This window comes from Schistocerca americana, chromosome 4 (assembly GCF_021461395.2).
Source record: "Schistocerca americana isolate TAMUIC-IGC-003095 chromosome 4, iqSchAmer2.1, whole genome shotgun sequence".
NCBI classification, from domain to species: Eukaryota; Metazoa; Arthropoda; class Insecta; order Orthoptera; family Acrididae; genus Schistocerca; species Schistocerca americana.
Window position 1 is genome coordinate 380,436,125 of NC_060122.1, and position 18,245 is coordinate 380,454,369.

Consider the following 18,245-nt stretch of genomic DNA (forward strand, 5'->3'; position numbering starts at 1 on the left):
TCGGTAGTTTTATAAGACCTCAAAATTCCTATATTTCTTTTCTTGTACTGAGATATTAAAAGGCGTAATAGTTTAACAGTTATCTCGGCTACCAGAATGCGTTATGGTTTCTCTTCAACAATGAGCAGTTACGACATAGAGCGTTGTTATCCATCAGTAACGTCGTCTCACTAAAGGAAATTACAATAAAAATAATTTTCTGTTTCGTACATATACAACTATGCTAAATGTAAATGATGTATGTAACACTGGAGATTCCTTACAGATATCTTTGGCAACGGTAAATTTCATATACATTACACGCACGAATTATCACATACTGTCAAAAACATTGATGAATTGGCCATCCAAATTAAAGAAATTAACATTCACCGGCGTATTTTTCTCATGTCTATCATGGATAGACTGATTAAAATTCCTACAGAGGCCAGTTGCTACATTTGATATCGTAAATCTGTGTTCAAATTTACCTGTAGTAGAAACAATAGAAATATTTTAGAGTAACTTAATCAATGTACTTATATTATAAAGGTAATTGCACAATGTGTGTGCAGCTAAAACCCAGAAATCAGTGGCGGTACGATCAAAGGAGTTACATGATGTGGTAGCCCTCTATCCCCCTTCCATGAAGAATGCTCCCGTTTTTACCTGAAGGGCGTGGCGTGGTTTTGAAGATGTAAGGGCCGGGAAGTTTAGCCCTCTGGAAATTTCTAGATCATTCCGGAACATTCGAGAGTATTCGAGATCATTCCAGAACATTCGAGAGTATTTGACAGCACACCACAACGTTCCACAATGTTCCGGAATGTTCCACAATGATCGGGGATTCCTGTAATGTTCGGGAAGATTCCATAATGTCCCTGATGATTGTGGAACATTGTGGACCATTCGAAGCTTTTTTGGTATATTGCGGAATTCGTCATTGGTGGGACTACCCATTGGTAGGGGTACATAAAGCAAGACCCATCGTGGTTTCTAACGTGAGTTTCTTATCAGTGACGATGGAAGGAACCGAAAAAGTAGTGCGGTGAGTGAAAAAAAGGTGAAATGTGAGCAGTCAAAGAAATTGGGTGACTATAAATCGAAAATAAAGTGTTTGAGTTGTACTTGGTGTACTTGCTAATAAAATTTTGATTTGAGTAATATTTTAGACTTTGCCCAAATGTGAGGAAAGCTTGCCAGTTCGGAGAAATATGGCAAAAACAAAAAGAACAGCGAAAAAACGAAACAGACAAAGAGCGCGAAGCATATTTAAGTTTCCAACGAACGAGAATGACTACCGTGAAAAGCAGAGAAATCGAACAACGAAATGGAGTTAGAATATGTTTTCAATAAAAAAAATTCTCATACTTTAAAGTTTATCCTTTTATTCCAACATAATTTTTTAAAAAGTAAAAGCTAATTGACGGAGAAAATAACGTATTACAAAAGATATGTCATGACCTCTTATACTGCTCAGTGCCACCACAAATGAAATATATCAGATACTAGCTGAAGAAGTCAGCTCCCTCCATAAAAACACAAACTTTACGGTAGAACTTGCAGTGAACTATTCAATAAATTTCCTGAATCTTAACGTTCAGGAATGACGAACAGAAACATGTTTTTGCCATATACAAAAAACCAGCTGTCACAGCCACCACAGTATACAACTCGTCACATAACCCAATATCATACAGACAGGCAGCATTCATATCTATGTTACACTGAGAACACAGCTTACCACCGAACCAACACAGCGCGACAGAAGCAAACACAGTCAAAATAATAGCAACAAACAATGGTTGCTTAACAAAATTAATAGGCAAACTGTCCATTAAATCTAGAATACAACAAAGACAAAACGTTCACAGAAAACAATAAAACTAGCACATAAATACGTAACGATACCATAATTGGATGCTGTCACGCAAAAGATTGATTGTATATAAAAAAACCTCGATGTCAAAATCTCGTTTGCCACAAATAGCAGATTAGCGTAGTGAAATTCTCACACTAAATTTCTCTGATTGCAGTTTGTTTTACATTGGAAAACCTCGGCAAAATTTCAAGGCAACACACGTAGAACACGTAAGTGCCTTCATACTAAAGTCATCGATTGCAGCCGGCCGAAGTGGCCGTGCGGTTAAAGGCGCTGCAGTCTGGAACTGCAAGTCCGCTACGGTCGCAGGTTCGAATCCTGCCTCGGGCATGGATGTTTGTGATGTCCTTAGGTTAGTTAGGTTTAACTAGTTCTAAGTTCTAGGGGACTAATGACCTCAGCAGTTGAGTCCCATAGCGCTCAGAGCCAGCCATCGATTGCAAGCCACATGTAGAAAATATACAGTGAGACATAGTCAGCACTGATTCAAAAAATATTGTGCTTGGGAAATACAGCTGCCTCTTTACTCGCACGAAGTAATAAGTGTTATCGACGAGGGATCTCAAAGTGATTCCATATTTCTAGATTTCCAGAAGGATTTTGACACCGTTCCTCACAAGGGACTTCTGATCATATTGCGTGCGTATGGAGTATCGTCACAGTTGTGCGACTGGTCTCGTGATTTCGTCTCAGGAAGGTCGTAGTTCGTAGTAACTGACGGAAAGTCATCAAGTAAAACAGAAGCAATACCTGGCGCTTCCCAAGGAAGTGTTATAGGCCCTCTGCTGTTCCTGAAATGAATAAACGATTCAGGTGACAATCTGAGCACGCCTTCTTAGATTGTTTGCAGCCGAGTTTGTCACTTACCGTCTAGTAAAGTCATCAAATGATCAAAACAAATTGCAACTTGACTTAGAAACAATATCCGTATGGTGCAAAAAGTGGCAGTTGGATCTGAATGAGGAAAAGTGTGAGGTAATCCATATGAATACTAGTATAATTCATACAAATTTAAACGCTATCAATTCAACGAAATACATAGGGATAACAACTATGAACAATTTAAACTAGAACAATCACATAAATAGTTTTGTGGGGAAGAGAAACCAAAGACTGTCTTTTATTAGCATAGCAGTTATAAGATGCAACAGGTCTAGTAAAGAGACTGCCTACACTGTGTTTTGATTGCAGGGGTATTACTTAATCTAAGTATTTATAAGCGCAACACTCGCGGCACAACTGCAAACTATAAACAGAGTGACATGACGCGTCAAAATGTGTTTCACTTACAATTATGCGACGAACAGAAGTATTCAGTTACACCACAGATTTCTGTGTCCGCGTTTGTTTTTATGGCATGTTCAAAGTGAAACTTGCTTTTCTACGTTTCGTAATTTTTACAGAGAATGTAAGTTAAGGTAGTTTTTAATGCAGTGAATATATGTTTATTGTGATTGTGATCTGTAGGGCAACAGTAGTACTGCAGGTAGTACCAACTTCGGCACGTCCTTTCTTCATAGCTTCCTGTTATGGTAGTACTGCGTTGAGGTGATCAATAAAATTATTTGACGAGAAATGATTTATCTATCCGAAACTCACATCCGTGTGTACTGCTGACGTTTGTAGAAGGTCACGATGTCGTCCGCTGGTTTTATCGGTAGTATGGCGCGGGAAGGTTGGCAATGAAATAGCGGACTGGCGCGAGGCGTGCGGCCGCGACGGTGCTGCCACCTGGCGGCATGCTGCTCGGCGCTGTGGGACAACGGCGCCCAGTCACGCAGCGGCCCGCCAGTGTAGGAGTAGGAGCTGTGTGGTGTGAGGCGCGTGTGTGAGTGGCGTGGCGCGGTGTGGTGTGTGCCGAAGCGGGGCGCCGTTGCTGCCGGCAGCGGCAATGTCTCCTTCCCACCCTGGTGGCGAACTGAACCACAGTTGCCTCAGCAGCCCCCTCGTGCCTGAAGAAACCGGCCTTCGCATACACTCCGGAGAATAAAGTGTTCCTCGTACGACGTTTCCCGATGCATCAAACACTAATGGCTGCGACGCTGTGTGTGTGAACAAAACAGTGTTTCCGCGACAGTACTGAGTCCTGCTGACGTAACAATAAGCGTAACACTACTTGCCAGGACTGTTAAACGCTAGAATTTTGTGTTCCCTATTTCACATATAAATATGAGAGTCAGTGTGCCTTAAGTTAAAGGAATTCGGTTTTTCTTTTTTTTTTTTTTAAAAAAAAAAAATCATCGCGTACAGAAAATAAGTGTAACTTTCCGTGTGTACTTACTAGGATTTCTAAACAGAGTTTTTCAGGATCACAGCGCGGTGAGTTAAGTGTGGTGACAGCGCAGACAATTGTGAAATACGAGTGGTTTAGCAGACCCGCAGAAATTACATTTTGTCTGTGGCTGTGAGCAGGTGACGCAAAGCTCGGTCTGTGTGTGCCAACGGAACGCTACAGATTGAGGTCAGTGATTTCGGAAATTGGGTCGGATGTGACGCAGCGTCCTTGCTTAGTGCGTGTGTACATGAATATTGCGCCGGGCTCGTGAAGGATATACTGCCAGAAACGCACAAAATACTCGACAAGTGGCAAGGATTGTTATCCCTAATGCTGATGCACGACCCATGTCAACAGTCATCGCTGAAAATGCGGGGTGAGTAATTGCCTAGTTCATTTTTCTTTTCTTTGTCTTTTTCGGCCCGTGGATAAATGTATTTCTAGGAAGCCCAAAGGAGGCGTGACGGGCAGGACCGCGCGTATACAGGGAGGAATGTATCGGGGCGAAAGTGTGTGTGTGTGTATAACATCTTCGATCGCTGCAGCGTCGTCTCGGCAGTGCGTCGCGGCCGTGATTGGCCGTCACGGGGTGTCAGTCATGTGACCCTCGGTCATTAGTCCATCTGCACGACGCTTGCCAGCAGGCTTGTGGCTGCTACTGTAGGTGGTCTTAACGCACCGAACCTGCTGGTTTTTTTTTTAAGTTGTGAAAAATAATAATTCAATGGGCGCTTTTATTTAGGAATGTCGGCTCTTTATTACAGAGTCAATTATCGATTTCTCTCTTACAATGCACAGTACATTGTTTCAGATTAAACTCTTCGTTAGGTGTTTGCCAAGTATTCGCTCTGATGACAATCTAGATTAAATATCATTTACTCTGTTCTAAACAGGGCATTGTGTTAATCTTGTTGTCCTGAATGTAATTGTTTTATGATCTGCAGGTCCTTTTCATGGTGGTACTCGGTTTATTTCAGTTGATTTCTTCCCGTCGAACGGGTATTTCTAGCTTGGACTAATCGTTTGCTCTGCATGTCCACTGTGCCTAACATACCAGAGGAACGTTATGCACTTTCTGATACTCTTATAGTTCTACAATTTCATACTTCTTCATTCTTCCATACTGTCATTACTCTCAACTAATTTGTTCCCATCTTCAATATATTTTCATCAACAGACATACTGCACTTAACATTCTGGAGAGTCATTCTGTACATCGCAATCTGTCTTTGTCCCTTCAATTTTGTGCCCCTGCTTGCCCTTCTGTTGCCATATTAAAAATTCCTACATCCCTTAGCAGAAATCTAATTAGCTTCCCCTTTCTTTTCGTGAAGATTTTTCGGAGAATGCTTTCCTCCAATGTCCTTCGTATTAATTACTGGATATAAGATCCACGTGATATGCAAAACGGTGCTTTTTCATATACACCCAAACATGTTTCAGCACCTCTGTGCCATCCTCAGTGGTCTCTTTTACGTTAAATTAAGGTTTAAATGAAGAAAACGCACTGAGGAAACACAGAGATGCTGAAACATGTTTGAGTATATATGAAAAAAACAGTGTTTTGCACAACCTTACAAACGGTAGGTTTTAGCTGCAAGCACGGCCAATTGAAGAAGAGTAAACATAATCATGAATAGGCTGTGTATTGTATCGTCTTGCTTACATTTAAGTTGTACGACTATACGTATTTGCGTGTAGAGCGGTTCTTTATTTCTGGACAGAACAGAAATGTTAAATTTATAAATAAAAATTAAGCACCTGATTATAGTGGCAACATGACGAAACGTTTGGTACCCGTAAATATTGGAAAAATTGGCTGAAGCTGAAAACTGTTATCTCATACAAATTTGATAATACAGTCGCAGATGTAGACAGTTGGATGCCGTTTTGTGTTGCTTTCTTACTGTCTTCTTTTCGTGGGCGCTAGCATAGTACTCGGATGGCGCTGGCCGTTTGAGGTGTTGAGAATATCGGCAGTGGTGAACGAGTGGGACAACCGGTGTCAGGCGGGCAGTAGCAGCAGCAGCTATCGGAGAACGCGCTGGCGGCGGCACAAGCTGCGGAGGAGACTTGGCAACGCCAGCCAAGACGGCCAGCCGCCCCGCCGCGCGCGGCGTTTCTTCTCCCGTGTTCCGTGCTCCGTTCCGTTCTGTTCCCTTCTTTCCCCCTCGAGCGCTGCCCGCCAGGGGGAGTCGGGGGTTGTCGGCGCGCGCCCGCCGTGCCTCGGCGCGGCAGGGTGGAGCCGTCGCGTCCCGCCTAGTCGGGCTTTAAAGCGGCGCCGAGCCGAGCCGGGCAGGCCCAAAAATCGATACGGGCGTCGGTGGCGGTAGCGGCGGCGGCGTCAGCGCTCGGTGAGGCAGGCCAGAGCGGGACGGGCTGAGGGCGTTTGCCCCAAACTGCGCGTCACCGCGGGGGTAATGACACGGCGCGGACGGGATGGGGCAGAGCCGCGCCGTGTGGGACAGGCCGGCTGCCCGCCCCGCCGCGGTGCGTATCGACCCGCACGAGGGTGCGGCTCCACTGTGGCTGTGGCCCGCCTTGGGCTAGGTAAGGGTCGTCACCCCGCCGCCGCCCGACCCCTGCTTGCGGGACGCCGCGGCCGCGCCTCGACGCGGCTACTTGCTGGCAGGGTACCGGCGGCGACCTTGACATCTTCTCAGCGCCCCCACACACTTCCTGTGCGACACTTGCGTGTTGCAAACCGTGAACACTGGAGACGGTCGTTTTTATTTAGCAAACACTAACTTGTTTGACGCCAATATATTTTTTCAGGCCGCAATTCACATTTTGCCCGCGTTTGCACCCAAGTAATATAGTGTCGGACCTCCTTTTGCCCTGGTGCACCAGCTCGACGTGCACGGACCCGACAAGGCGTTGGAAGCCCTCTGCAGAAATATTGAGTCATGCTGCCTATATAGCCGTCCGTAATTGCGAAAGAGTTGCCGGTGCAGGATTCTGTGCACGAACTTATGTCTCGATTACGTTCCATAAATATTTGATGGGGATCATGCGGGGCGATCAAACCATTCGCTCGAATTGTCCACAATGATCTTCCAACCAGTCGCGCGCAATATGGCGCAATGACGCGGCACATCGTCATCCACAAAAATTCCAACGTTGTTTGGGAACATGAAGTCCATGAATGGCCGCAAATGATATCCAAGTAGATGAACATGACCATTTCCTGTCATCGGTTCAGCAGGACCAGAGGACGCAGTCAATTCTATGTATACACATCCCACGCCGTTACGGAGCCACCAGTAACGTGCCCAGTACCTCGTTGACAACCTTCGTGGGCTCTGCGCCACACACGGACTCTATGATCAGCTCTTACTTAACGAGCTGAAATCGGGACTCATCTGACCTGACCACGGTCACGAGCCCAGGAGAGGCGATGCAGGCAATGTCGTGTTGTTAGGGTAGACACTTCCATCGGTCGTCTGCTGCCATAGCCCATTAACGCTAGATTTCGCCGCACTGTCCTAACGGAAGCGATCGTCGTGCGCCCACATTGGTTTATACGGTTATTTCACGCGGAGTTGCTTGTCTTTCCGCACTGACAACTCTACGCAAAAGCCTGTGATCTCGGTCGTTAAGTGAAGGCCGTCGGCCACCCCGTTGCCCGTGGTAAGAGGTAATGCCTGAAATTTACTGTTCTCGGCACATTTTTGACACTGTGGATCTCGGAATACTGAATTCCCTAACGAGTTCCCAAATGGAATGCCCTTTGGGTATAGCTGCACCTACCATTCCGCGTTCAGAGTCCGTTAATTCCTGTTTTGCGGTCTTAATCACTCCGGGTACCTTTTCACATTTATCACCTGAGTCCAAATGACAATTCCGCCAATGCACTGTCCTTTTGTACCTCGCGCAGGCGATACTACATACTGCCGCCATCTCTGTATGTGGATATCGCTATCCCATCACTTTTGTCACCTCAATGTATTCTGCCTTGTGCAAAGGCAATTTTCTTCTTTTTCACCCATACGTATTTCGGTGAAGTATCACCACGTCAGCGGGATTTTCTCTGGCGTGTAACAGATAAGAAAAAGCATTTGGATTGTCACCATTGCATTTTAATAAAATAAGTGGCAGGGCCTGGTGCTATAGCGGTAAAGAGTGTTTGTCCAAATCGAAAGATGCGAGGTCGAACCCTATTTGGAACACGGATTTTCAGTCTGCGTTTTAACGTAGCATTCACTTCTCAATTGTGTGGAGATTCACCAGCAACAACACGTCATTCGGATTCCACGTTCAACTGTAGTTTCTCCTTTCCCCGCATCGATAACTGGGTTGGTTGGAGATGCCCAAGTCGCTTAACTGGCGTCCAGTTGAAACTTGCACAAATGCAATATTATTATTAAAATTATTGCTTCTATTTTAACAATGGGCCTGTTTCGTCTGAGTTACCATCAACAGATTATCAAAGCAGTAGTACATCATTTTGGTCCTTAAAAGACATATACTACCGAGTGGACCCACAAGAGGGTAAATATATTGTAATAAACCAATGAAACACACGTCACAATAAAGAGTGCCCAAACAGTCGCATCAGTACGTAGTGTACACCACTCTGTTAGCAACGCAGGAGTCTATTCTAGCATACAAACGATCTGATCATAAAGGTGCCGAATCCAATCATAAAGGTGGCGAATGGCATACCCCATCCGTGTTCAATCGGCGAGGGATCTGGTGATCTCGCTGTCCTCGTCAGTTGTTGGACACGATGAAGAGCACGATGCGTCGCTGCAGCCGTATGTGGACGTGCACTGTCCTGCTATAGAAGCACATCACCTTTCTGTCGAAGACTTGGGGATAACAGCATGTGATTACTTTACCCTGCAGAAATAGTAAGTGTGACCACGAGTTGTAATTTTGCCCTCCCCCTAACTCCCACCACGAAACCTGGGACAGGAACCTGCCTGTCTTGGACGAATGTCCTCCCTAATAGGCAGCCTACCACGTCAACGCCAAACACGTGGATGTGCATATCTCACATACAGGCAGCACCTTCTCTCATCACTGAAGACATTCCACTCTCCAGTCGACTCTCTCGCGGCGCTGGAGTTGCCAAGCTTGGCGGTGGGAGTGATAGCCTGACAAGAGGCACATGTGAGCTTAATCCAGTTGCAAGCAGGCCGTTCCCAATGGTGGCTGATGACTCAGGAGGTGCAACATATGGCCGGATGTCGTTCCTGGGTGAGGGGTCCGCCACCGTTTCTCGCATAGTGCGTCGATCTCGAATTGCGTCTGTACTACGCGGTCGTCCAGAATCTGCTCTACTGGAGTCGGTAATTCCGCAGACCAGTGCTGAAAGCAGCGACACAACACCCTTACATTGTGCCCAATATGGGCAGAAATTTCTGTATACGACCATCCAGTTTCCTGCAGGCCCACAATGTGACCCGTTCAAAGGGTGAGAAGCTGTTCAACAGGGGTATGCATTCGTCGGTGGGAGAAGGTTGTACCCTAGAATGAGTATTGCAAACACTGTTTGCCTCTAAACTCAGCTCAGTTTCTGCCTTCGGATACAAAACAGAGGTTGCACAGACCGACCTCCTGAGCGCCATTTGAACTCCGATGAGCGCGACAAATGAATCACTAACACTGCAGTCCCACAGTGTGCACATATTACGCCTTGGTGACACTGAACACAGTCCTTCAGGGTGTTGCGTTTTTTTCAGGTTCTGTTGTATGAAATAAGTACCTTAATAGATTTGTTTCTCTACCTGTCTATCGTCTGCAATACGGCTGATATTTTGGTACAGTCTGTCATCCGCATATAATCAGGATGATATAAACTAGAGAAATCTTTATTAGTCAAAGATTATAAACTACAAAAATATGATCTGCTGTCAGACGACGGACAGGTACACGAAAGTCACTATGTTCTATTAAGTTGTATATTTTAAAATCTTACATAATGACGATAATTCCTAGTCTGTATATATTATCATGCAATGTTTACCTGTTATTCTACAGAAAATAAGATGGATCCACTGGCGATGGTGGTGTGGAACTTCACCGAAACATGTAGGGATGGAAAAAGAGGAAACTGTGTTTGCTTAATGCAGAATACTTTTCAAAACCAATCTACGTCCATAACGCGCAAATCACTGTAAAGTGCTTGGCTGAGGATACTTGCGATTGTACCACTTACTAAGGTTTCTCCCCGTTCCATTCGCTTCTGGAGCGCGAAAAGAATTATTCCTTAATTGACACTGTCCGCGCTGTGACACTGTCCGCGCTGTCCGATAATATTTGTAGATTCATCGCTTAGGTCGATTCTTGGAACTTCAAAGGTGGACCATCCCGCCTTAAATAGCGTCCACGCATAACCGTCTGCTAGTTCAGCTCTTTCAGCGTCTCAGTAACCCTCGCCCAAGGGCCCAACTAACCCGCGACCATTAATGCTGGTATCTTTTTTAAATACCCTTGTCTTATGTGGTGTCGGTCCCACGCGCATGTGCAGTTCCAGTTTGACAGTTTGATGGCGAGAATGATCGCACAGAATGAAATTTATAAATAAATAGAATAAAAACAATCAAAAGTATTTGCGGAATTTCTACTTTAGTAACAAAACATGGGTGTGGGTCGCACTCCTTTATAGGCTTATTGGATTTTTCCAGTATCCTCCCACTGAACCGATATCTGCCATCTGCTTTTACATGCGATTTACCTTAAGTGATCATTTTTGGATCGCTATAAATCGTTACACCCAGCCATTTGTAATTTTTGAGAACATTTCTCGTGGAGAAATGGCAGTCTGGCTAAAAGTACCTTAAAATGGATTAAAAACTGTCATTGTATAAATGGTTTCAGGATAGTCACCTTGTGAACGAAACCAGTAACCATTGTAAATATTTTATTGCCGTCAAGAGTTTTTAATCCATTTTTAAATGTACCCAGATATTTGCAAGTGTTGACTAGTTATAACTGCTGGTACATAAGATATTAATTTGATGCATTTTGTGAAGTGTACCGTTTTACTTTTTGAATATTTAAAGAAAGTTGTCAATATTTGACCCATTTGAAATCTGATTAAAATCTTGTAGAATATTTGTGTAGCTTTCAACCATACCTCGTTATAGATAACAGCACCATCTGCGTAAAGTGTGAGGTTACTTGCACCCAACATCCTAAATTTTGTTTTGGATGTATTCCAAGCTCTAACTTCCTCTACGAGTCACTCTAGTACCTTGGAAGCTATTTCCAGATGTCTTCGTAATACATGTCCTATCATCATATCCCTTCTTCAAGTCTTTGTTTTCAAATATTCTTTTTTTTCTCCGATTCTGTGGGAACCTACCCATATCTCATCAGCCTGCTTAATTTTTAGCATCGTCCTGTAACTCATCTCAGACCCATTTATTATCCTGTTTTCGGGCTTTCTCACATTCCGTGAGTCAGTGCCGTAGCATTCTATGTTCACATTCTCAGGAATTATCTGTCGCGAGCTAAGGCCCGTGTTTGGTGTATTATACTTTGTGAGGACTGCTCTCTTTGTCTGTGCTAGTCTGCTTCTTATGACTTCGGCCAACATAGAAAATTTTGCTTTAAAGATAACAGAATTCCTTCAATAGCCAATTATGAAACAACGTTTATCACTGAACCCATTTCTGCTACTCCACACTACTTTCATCTGTCTTAGATTTTCTTTCAACCCATATGCTGTGCACAATAGTCTGTCTATTTAATTCAGTACGTCCGGTAATTCTTGCTTACTTTCATTTAGGATAGCTAGTCATCATCAAAGAAAATTATGTTATTTTTAGAATTACAGTAAAATCCGGTTATACGCTCGTGTCATCGTCCTACAGTGTTCAGTTTCAATAATTGTTTGTAGAGTTTTCTGTGCAACTGACGAAATGTATTGCGGATTTCAGTTTACTAAATAGATCCCAAGATAGGCATGCGATAATGTATTGAGTTTGCAGCGACCAAACTGAACATAGCAAAGATTTATTACTTAACTAGCCATCACTTTGTGGCTAGAAATTGTGAATCAGTCTAATAGTGAATCAATCTTTCATTCCAGTGATGAAATCGTCTTAGCAGCCTAAGAACCTTTGTACTTGAAAGAACGAATGGCAGCGGTGGTAAGAACGAATATAGCAAGTAGCCTCAGCTTGTTGTGCGAACAGGTAAATTTCGTAATTGCGTCCAAAAGTTAATCCGGCCCCTACTTGTTAGATTCAGTTAACATAGATTCCACGGCGAACTGAAGAGCATTCTCTCATAAGAGAAGAATTAATGGTGTGTTGAAACTGTGACGTTGCTAACGTGTTCGACGTGCGGCGTATCTCCACAATGCACTATGTTAATATCTCGATAATTACAGTTCTGAAAGGAAAGAAGAAAATGACAGTATTGATAACGAATGTTACATTTATTATTTGCTTTGGCTAATAATCTAAATGTGTATCTGCCGTAGATGGGTGTAAAAGCACCTGGCAGCGGTTAAGATAAGTGATGATGTAATTTGATAACGTAAATGGTTACTGGTTGCTGCAATTTCTTCCGCAGGTTTCAAACAATCGTGAAGCCTCTGTTATAGCAATTACTGAACAAGACATTTGTAGTAAAAATGCCAGAAACTGAAGATGGAGTATATGCTGAAGTATATTTCCGTAATAAAATTTTCTCAGGTTGACAGCCGAGTCAATGTGTTGTTTTCCAGCAACGTTTCAACAAGTTTCTTACTTTCCATCTTCTTCGCCTGAAGATGGCAAGTAAGAAACTTGCTTAAACTTTGTTGGAAAACAACACATTGACTCGGCTGTCAACCCTAGAAGAACTCAAAGGCCAAATAAAAAAAAACGAGAAGATTTTATCATCGAGATTCGCCGAGAAAGCCTGCATTCTCATATTTCCGTAGTGTAATAGCCGCAACTCGCACTCGCGAATGAGCGGCCTTGCATATAACCAGCCACATACGCGCTCCCATTGAGTGCTACTATGTACTTCCTGGTTGTTAGCAAACGGTTTAGCTTCAGCAGCCTGAGGGCATGACGAACCGATTAACCGACGGTATAAAATATGCAGAATTCATAAGCCGGTAGATGAATGTGAAGCCTCTTCCGCATAATCATGTTTTTTGGGTAACGAATGAGTCCATGACAGAAAAGAGATATAAGACTTCGTGTAGTTGCAACTAGTAATGGACTTCACATCTTTTACGTGTCCTTCCTCTAAAAACAGTGACGTCACTCCTTTTGAATTCCGCCTTGTTGTTTCAGCTAATGGTTAAGAAATTAACCATGAAACTTGCAATAAATCTCTTTGAAAATAAGTCGATGTTAATCGGACTCATGATATCTATAATGAACGCTGACATGAGATTCACTATAACTAAGCATACACACGACCGCATTTTTTTGTAATATACTGCATTAAAATGCTCAGATATACTGTTGTTCATTTAACATGAACCCTGGCACGTTGTTAGTATTACCCCCCATTCGCGAGCCAAGTTCGACCAGAAACTAGAGATTCTATTCGCACAGTACTATCGCCTAATACCAACAGCACTTTGGAAATACTGCAAGAACGCCTGGTTAAAGACTAATACTCTGTCTAGACTTTTACCCGTATATAACAATGATTCGAGTTCAGTCTGGGCGACGACAGAAAAGCGAAACATGTTAGGTCTTAATGGTTTACTTAATTGCTTCAGAATTTTTATTCTTGGGACGCTGCACAAAATACCGTACACAGGTAGCAACGGTACGCTCGGGCTGTAACCACTCCCATGGTGTTGCATTTAAATGTAACCAGGCAATAAATAGAGAAAAGGAACGAGCGTGGACTGTCTGCGTCAAGGATAGTTTCATGTGCAATAAAAAAGTACTCGTATTCGACGCTGAGCTGACTGGAACTCTTGTAGATTGTTCGTTAGAACAGGCACCACTCTTATCTGACTGAAGTTAAATTAGGAAGGAATGGTTCTTCTGTCAGAGAGTTGCCGCTTGTGTCAAGTTTTGATAATGTTGTCTCAATATATTTTATAAGTTTTTAGGTTTCATAGCAATTCCATGAACACACTTGTGCACCGGACTGTAAGCACGATTACGTACAGTCTAGCACTCTTCTTCTAATAAATAAACGCTTTTGCCTTTTTACAATAATAAAATAGTTTCGTACCCCCATGTGTTCTTTACATTGGAACGCGTCTTGTACGGAATAATGGCCTTTATGCTATGTACTCGTGGAGGATTTCCGGAGGATTATTGTGAAATTTTTGAGAAAATTATGCCTATTTGGAACTTTGCCCTCCCAACTTCTCCAAGTACTCTCCTTGATTTTGTACAGATCATTGCATACGTTCATAATGTTCCATGAAATGCATCTTTGACCATATCGGCTCTTCATTGACTCCAAATGAACTAGCGGGTACAAAAAACCTCACATAGGATAGTGCGTAGTATCTGAAAACAGCGTGACAACGGAAGACTGCCGTAATGATTACATCAGTAGCACCAAGCCACAGAAACGTTTCATATCCTTGATCTTATTCACACTCTCTACGGATTGATGTGTTTGCCTCTGCCAATCCTCGTACGCATATTACGATTGTGATGGATATTATTTTGTTGACGAATGGATTCGGTAACGAGAGAGAACGTATGGTGTAAACGAATGCCAGATTTGAACTGTCGTAAGAAACACTGATTCAGTTTAATACAGCCACTATAGATGCAAAGTGCATGTTCTTTTATGAGGGTGTCAGATTTGGATCTTTAAAGGTGCAGAGGCAGAGTTGAATGGAGTGTTGGGTTGGAGTATATAATCTGGACTTTCAGGTAACAGTTGCCGTAGTTAACAGTTTATGCCCGCAAAGAACGAAATGTGTTTCGTAGTCCATGAAAATAGCATTCACTGGGTTGAGACTATGTAATTCCCTGTCCGAAAGAAAAAAAAAAGTTCTTAAATGCATCACATTAGAGTCTCTCCTTATGCCTATTGTTTTAATACTTTCTTTCCTGTTCTGCTACATTTCACACATCTCAGACCCATATACATTTGTATTTGAACAATTTATCCCAGTGTGCAGAAATTACTTCACACATTCTGACGTCTTTATTCCTAATGGTTATATGATAGTAGTAAGAGGCTTCATTTTTTCCACAGCGGACCCATACTTTTTCCTGTTCTCGATGGTTTCCTGTTGGCGCTGTTATATAAGTGGGTCCAAGTCGCGGAGTTATTTTAAGTAATCCTAGATCCGTGGCAAAAGTTACTCTCAGATGTCTGCCTCTTTTCTCATTTGTACAAAAATTTAAAGCTGGAGAGAGACACGATTTGACTCGTCTGGGCTAACATCTGCTGCGAATAAACTCTAAAAGTTTACTTGGTGCTACTTCTTCTTATGTCGGCGGCTTTCATGTTTCGTTTTTTTATTTTGTGATAAAAGTGTTTGCATGTTAGGCAGTAAGTTGCATTTCTCTGTAAAACACCGTTCCGTCGCAGAGCGTGTGCCGTGCAGCAGAGCTACAAAACTTCTTAATAGGAATGCGCGGCACGGCATTATCACAAATGCCGTAAAACACTGGCTTATTCACATCTCACTTTAATTTTTTGGCCACTAGGAGTGTAGTGAAGAAGTATCAAGTGATTCAGTGTCCCAGCGAGAAATTTCCACCATCGTATTCTCATCTTGTCGAGCGTATTCAGATCTCGGACTACCCTAGAAGTACCATTAAATTCTTGCCTCGATTGAGGACGAACGCAGCTGTTCGCCGTTTGTGGCTACCACGGCCATTGAGTTTCACGCTGGATTCGTGCGCAGGGTTTAAGCACTGGCTTTCGCCTTTAAACGCGCCCTATACGAGCATTACGAGGTAGTAAACGTGTACTTTGAATCCAGACCGGGTTGAAGGATCATTTCATCCTCTGATGGGAGGAAATTGCTTCTTTTATGCTTGTGCTATGCGCTGTGGCAGGTAGATATGAGTGCATTTTTTGCTAATTAGTATCTGGGATGCCCTAATCACGTTTACGTGTAGCATTTTCACAGTAGCCTAGAGCCGCGAAATAGTCCCACTCCTTACAACGATTACGAAGGATCTGTATGCTTGTATATTCAGATCATTGTAAAATGTTTTAACATCAGCAATTTTCAGTAGAAACGACATACGTAGGAACATTCGGATACGGAAATCTGCATGTCGACACGATTCGTTTCCTATATACAGTGAAAATAAACTGAAAATTACGAATGAATAACTGAGGACGTGCAACTGTTTGTATGATGGAGAGCAGGATGCTTGTACAGGGCTAGTGAATGTTCGTTTATAATCGTGTTGGTTTACCTTATGCGCTTGTTTTTACGTACTGATTATTACCGGTACTTGTAGATTACTAACATAATGTATTCTAATGTAGAACAAAGCGAGAGATGCGGGACGATACAACCTTAAGAGCAGAAAGACCCATCGTATTAATAAAGAAAATAAATTCCTGAAATAAACCCACGATCGTTATGAACTTAGCCAAAGAAACTTCTCAGATTATTATATTACTGATATGTTTTTGCTACTGCTATCACCAGATTCTGTAATTAGATCAAAAGAAACATAAGAATTAAAAATGTTATTGATATGTATTACCAGTGAATGAAATAAAAACTCCCCACCAAACCTTGGAACTAGCAAAACCAAGTTCATTATCTAGTTGCTACAAAATCTTTGTCGGCGCAGTACGTTATCTGCCGACGTTCACAGAAATTCAGGTTTTAGCCGAGAAATACCTTCGTTTTTTGGGTCATAAACTTAGAAAGTGAGAAGAGACTTTAAAATTGGAAGTAATTGAATTGTAAACATTATAAAGGAATGTTATCAGTGCTAGACCTTCTTGAAATCCATAGTAGTTGAATATTGTTGAGGGACACAAGAAACAGCCACAAATACTTTTGAAAAGACTTTCATTCACTGCAGTGAGTGATATCGGGCAATATGGCCACCTAGAGATGGGTATACTTGATTTGTCGCACAGCAGTTACTATACGGAGAAAAGTAACGACACGAATAAATGCAAGTGAAGAGGACCATAACGGCCCAAAAGCGGTCACAGGAACGACTACCTTCGAAGTTCAGAAAAGTGCTGAATCTTGTTTACTACACCCCCAATTACAAATTTTCAAAGCTGTCAACATTGCTATAAAATGACGCAGGATTTTCATATGAGTAGCACAAAAAATAGCTTAGCTGTTATCATAGAAACTTGTTTCCGCGTTTAAATTAATTGTTGGTTCCAATTATAGTGAGTTAATCCTTTTTGTTACTTCGCTTTGTGCCGTAGAGCACCGCCATACCGAGGAACTATAGCCCCAACGATAAATAGCCAACGTCACATGTACGGTAGAAGCTAAATGTAATTTTAAACGTGGACAGCTGTCTGAAGACGAAACTGTCGTATCGAAACCGGTAACGGCGCTGTTTACACATTTTTAATTTGAGAATTGTCCGGTTTTTTGCACTTCTGTGTCACAAACAGTTCCTGTCATAATAGAATAAATTAACTTTTTAGTATCATGGCTTCCTTGACATTTTTAGGTATTTATTATAAGATGGAAGTAATGTTGTATGTAATGAGCAGACAGGGTGAATGTCGGCTGTTCGGTATGCTGAGCGACATACCAACCGTGAAATGTGAGGCGACTCGGCCACCGAACGAGAACCAGAAGAGGACAGAGCATTGTAGAGTAGTGCGGTGAGGACAGAGGAGCGTCCTTAGTAGATTGATCGCGAGCCACCTTCTGCCTTCTCCCAGCGACGCCGCCCCTAGGTCACTAGTGACCACCAGGTTGCTGCAGCCTATGTTCTCGGCCTCCCCTTGCGGCTCATTGATTACGTAGATACTCGTACTCTGCAGTAATACAGTACGTGAGAGTTTGGGTCGAGAACACCTGCTGCTGACAAACATTTTAATGCCTTACATCAGCATATCCTTTGTTTGACTAGGTTACTGTTTTACCACGTTGGATAAAAAGCCTCTTAAAAGATAAGGGATCATATTAGTTATCCGTAATTGAATTCTAAGCAATTGCTAACTTTTAATCATTAACAGCTGTGCAACAAAACAACTGTAGCCATCTCAACTTCGTAG

The 18,245-nt window shown here is 42.7% G+C and overlaps 1 protein-coding gene across 1 annotated transcript in view; it reads left to right on the top strand.

The window, feature by feature from the left end:
* Positions 1–4,125: 4,125 nt before the first annotated feature.
* LOC124613917 (nuclear receptor coactivator 3) overlaps positions 4,126–18,245 on the top strand; it is a 309,937-nt gene continuing 295,817 nt past the window's right edge. The window contains exon 1 of the mRNA XM_047142667.1: positions 4,126–4,512. Within this exon, the coding sequence (XP_046998623.1) occupies positions 4,484–4,512 (29 nt within the window). The 5' untranslated portion in view covers positions 4,126–4,483. The remainder of the gene's footprint in view (positions 4,513–18,245) is intronic.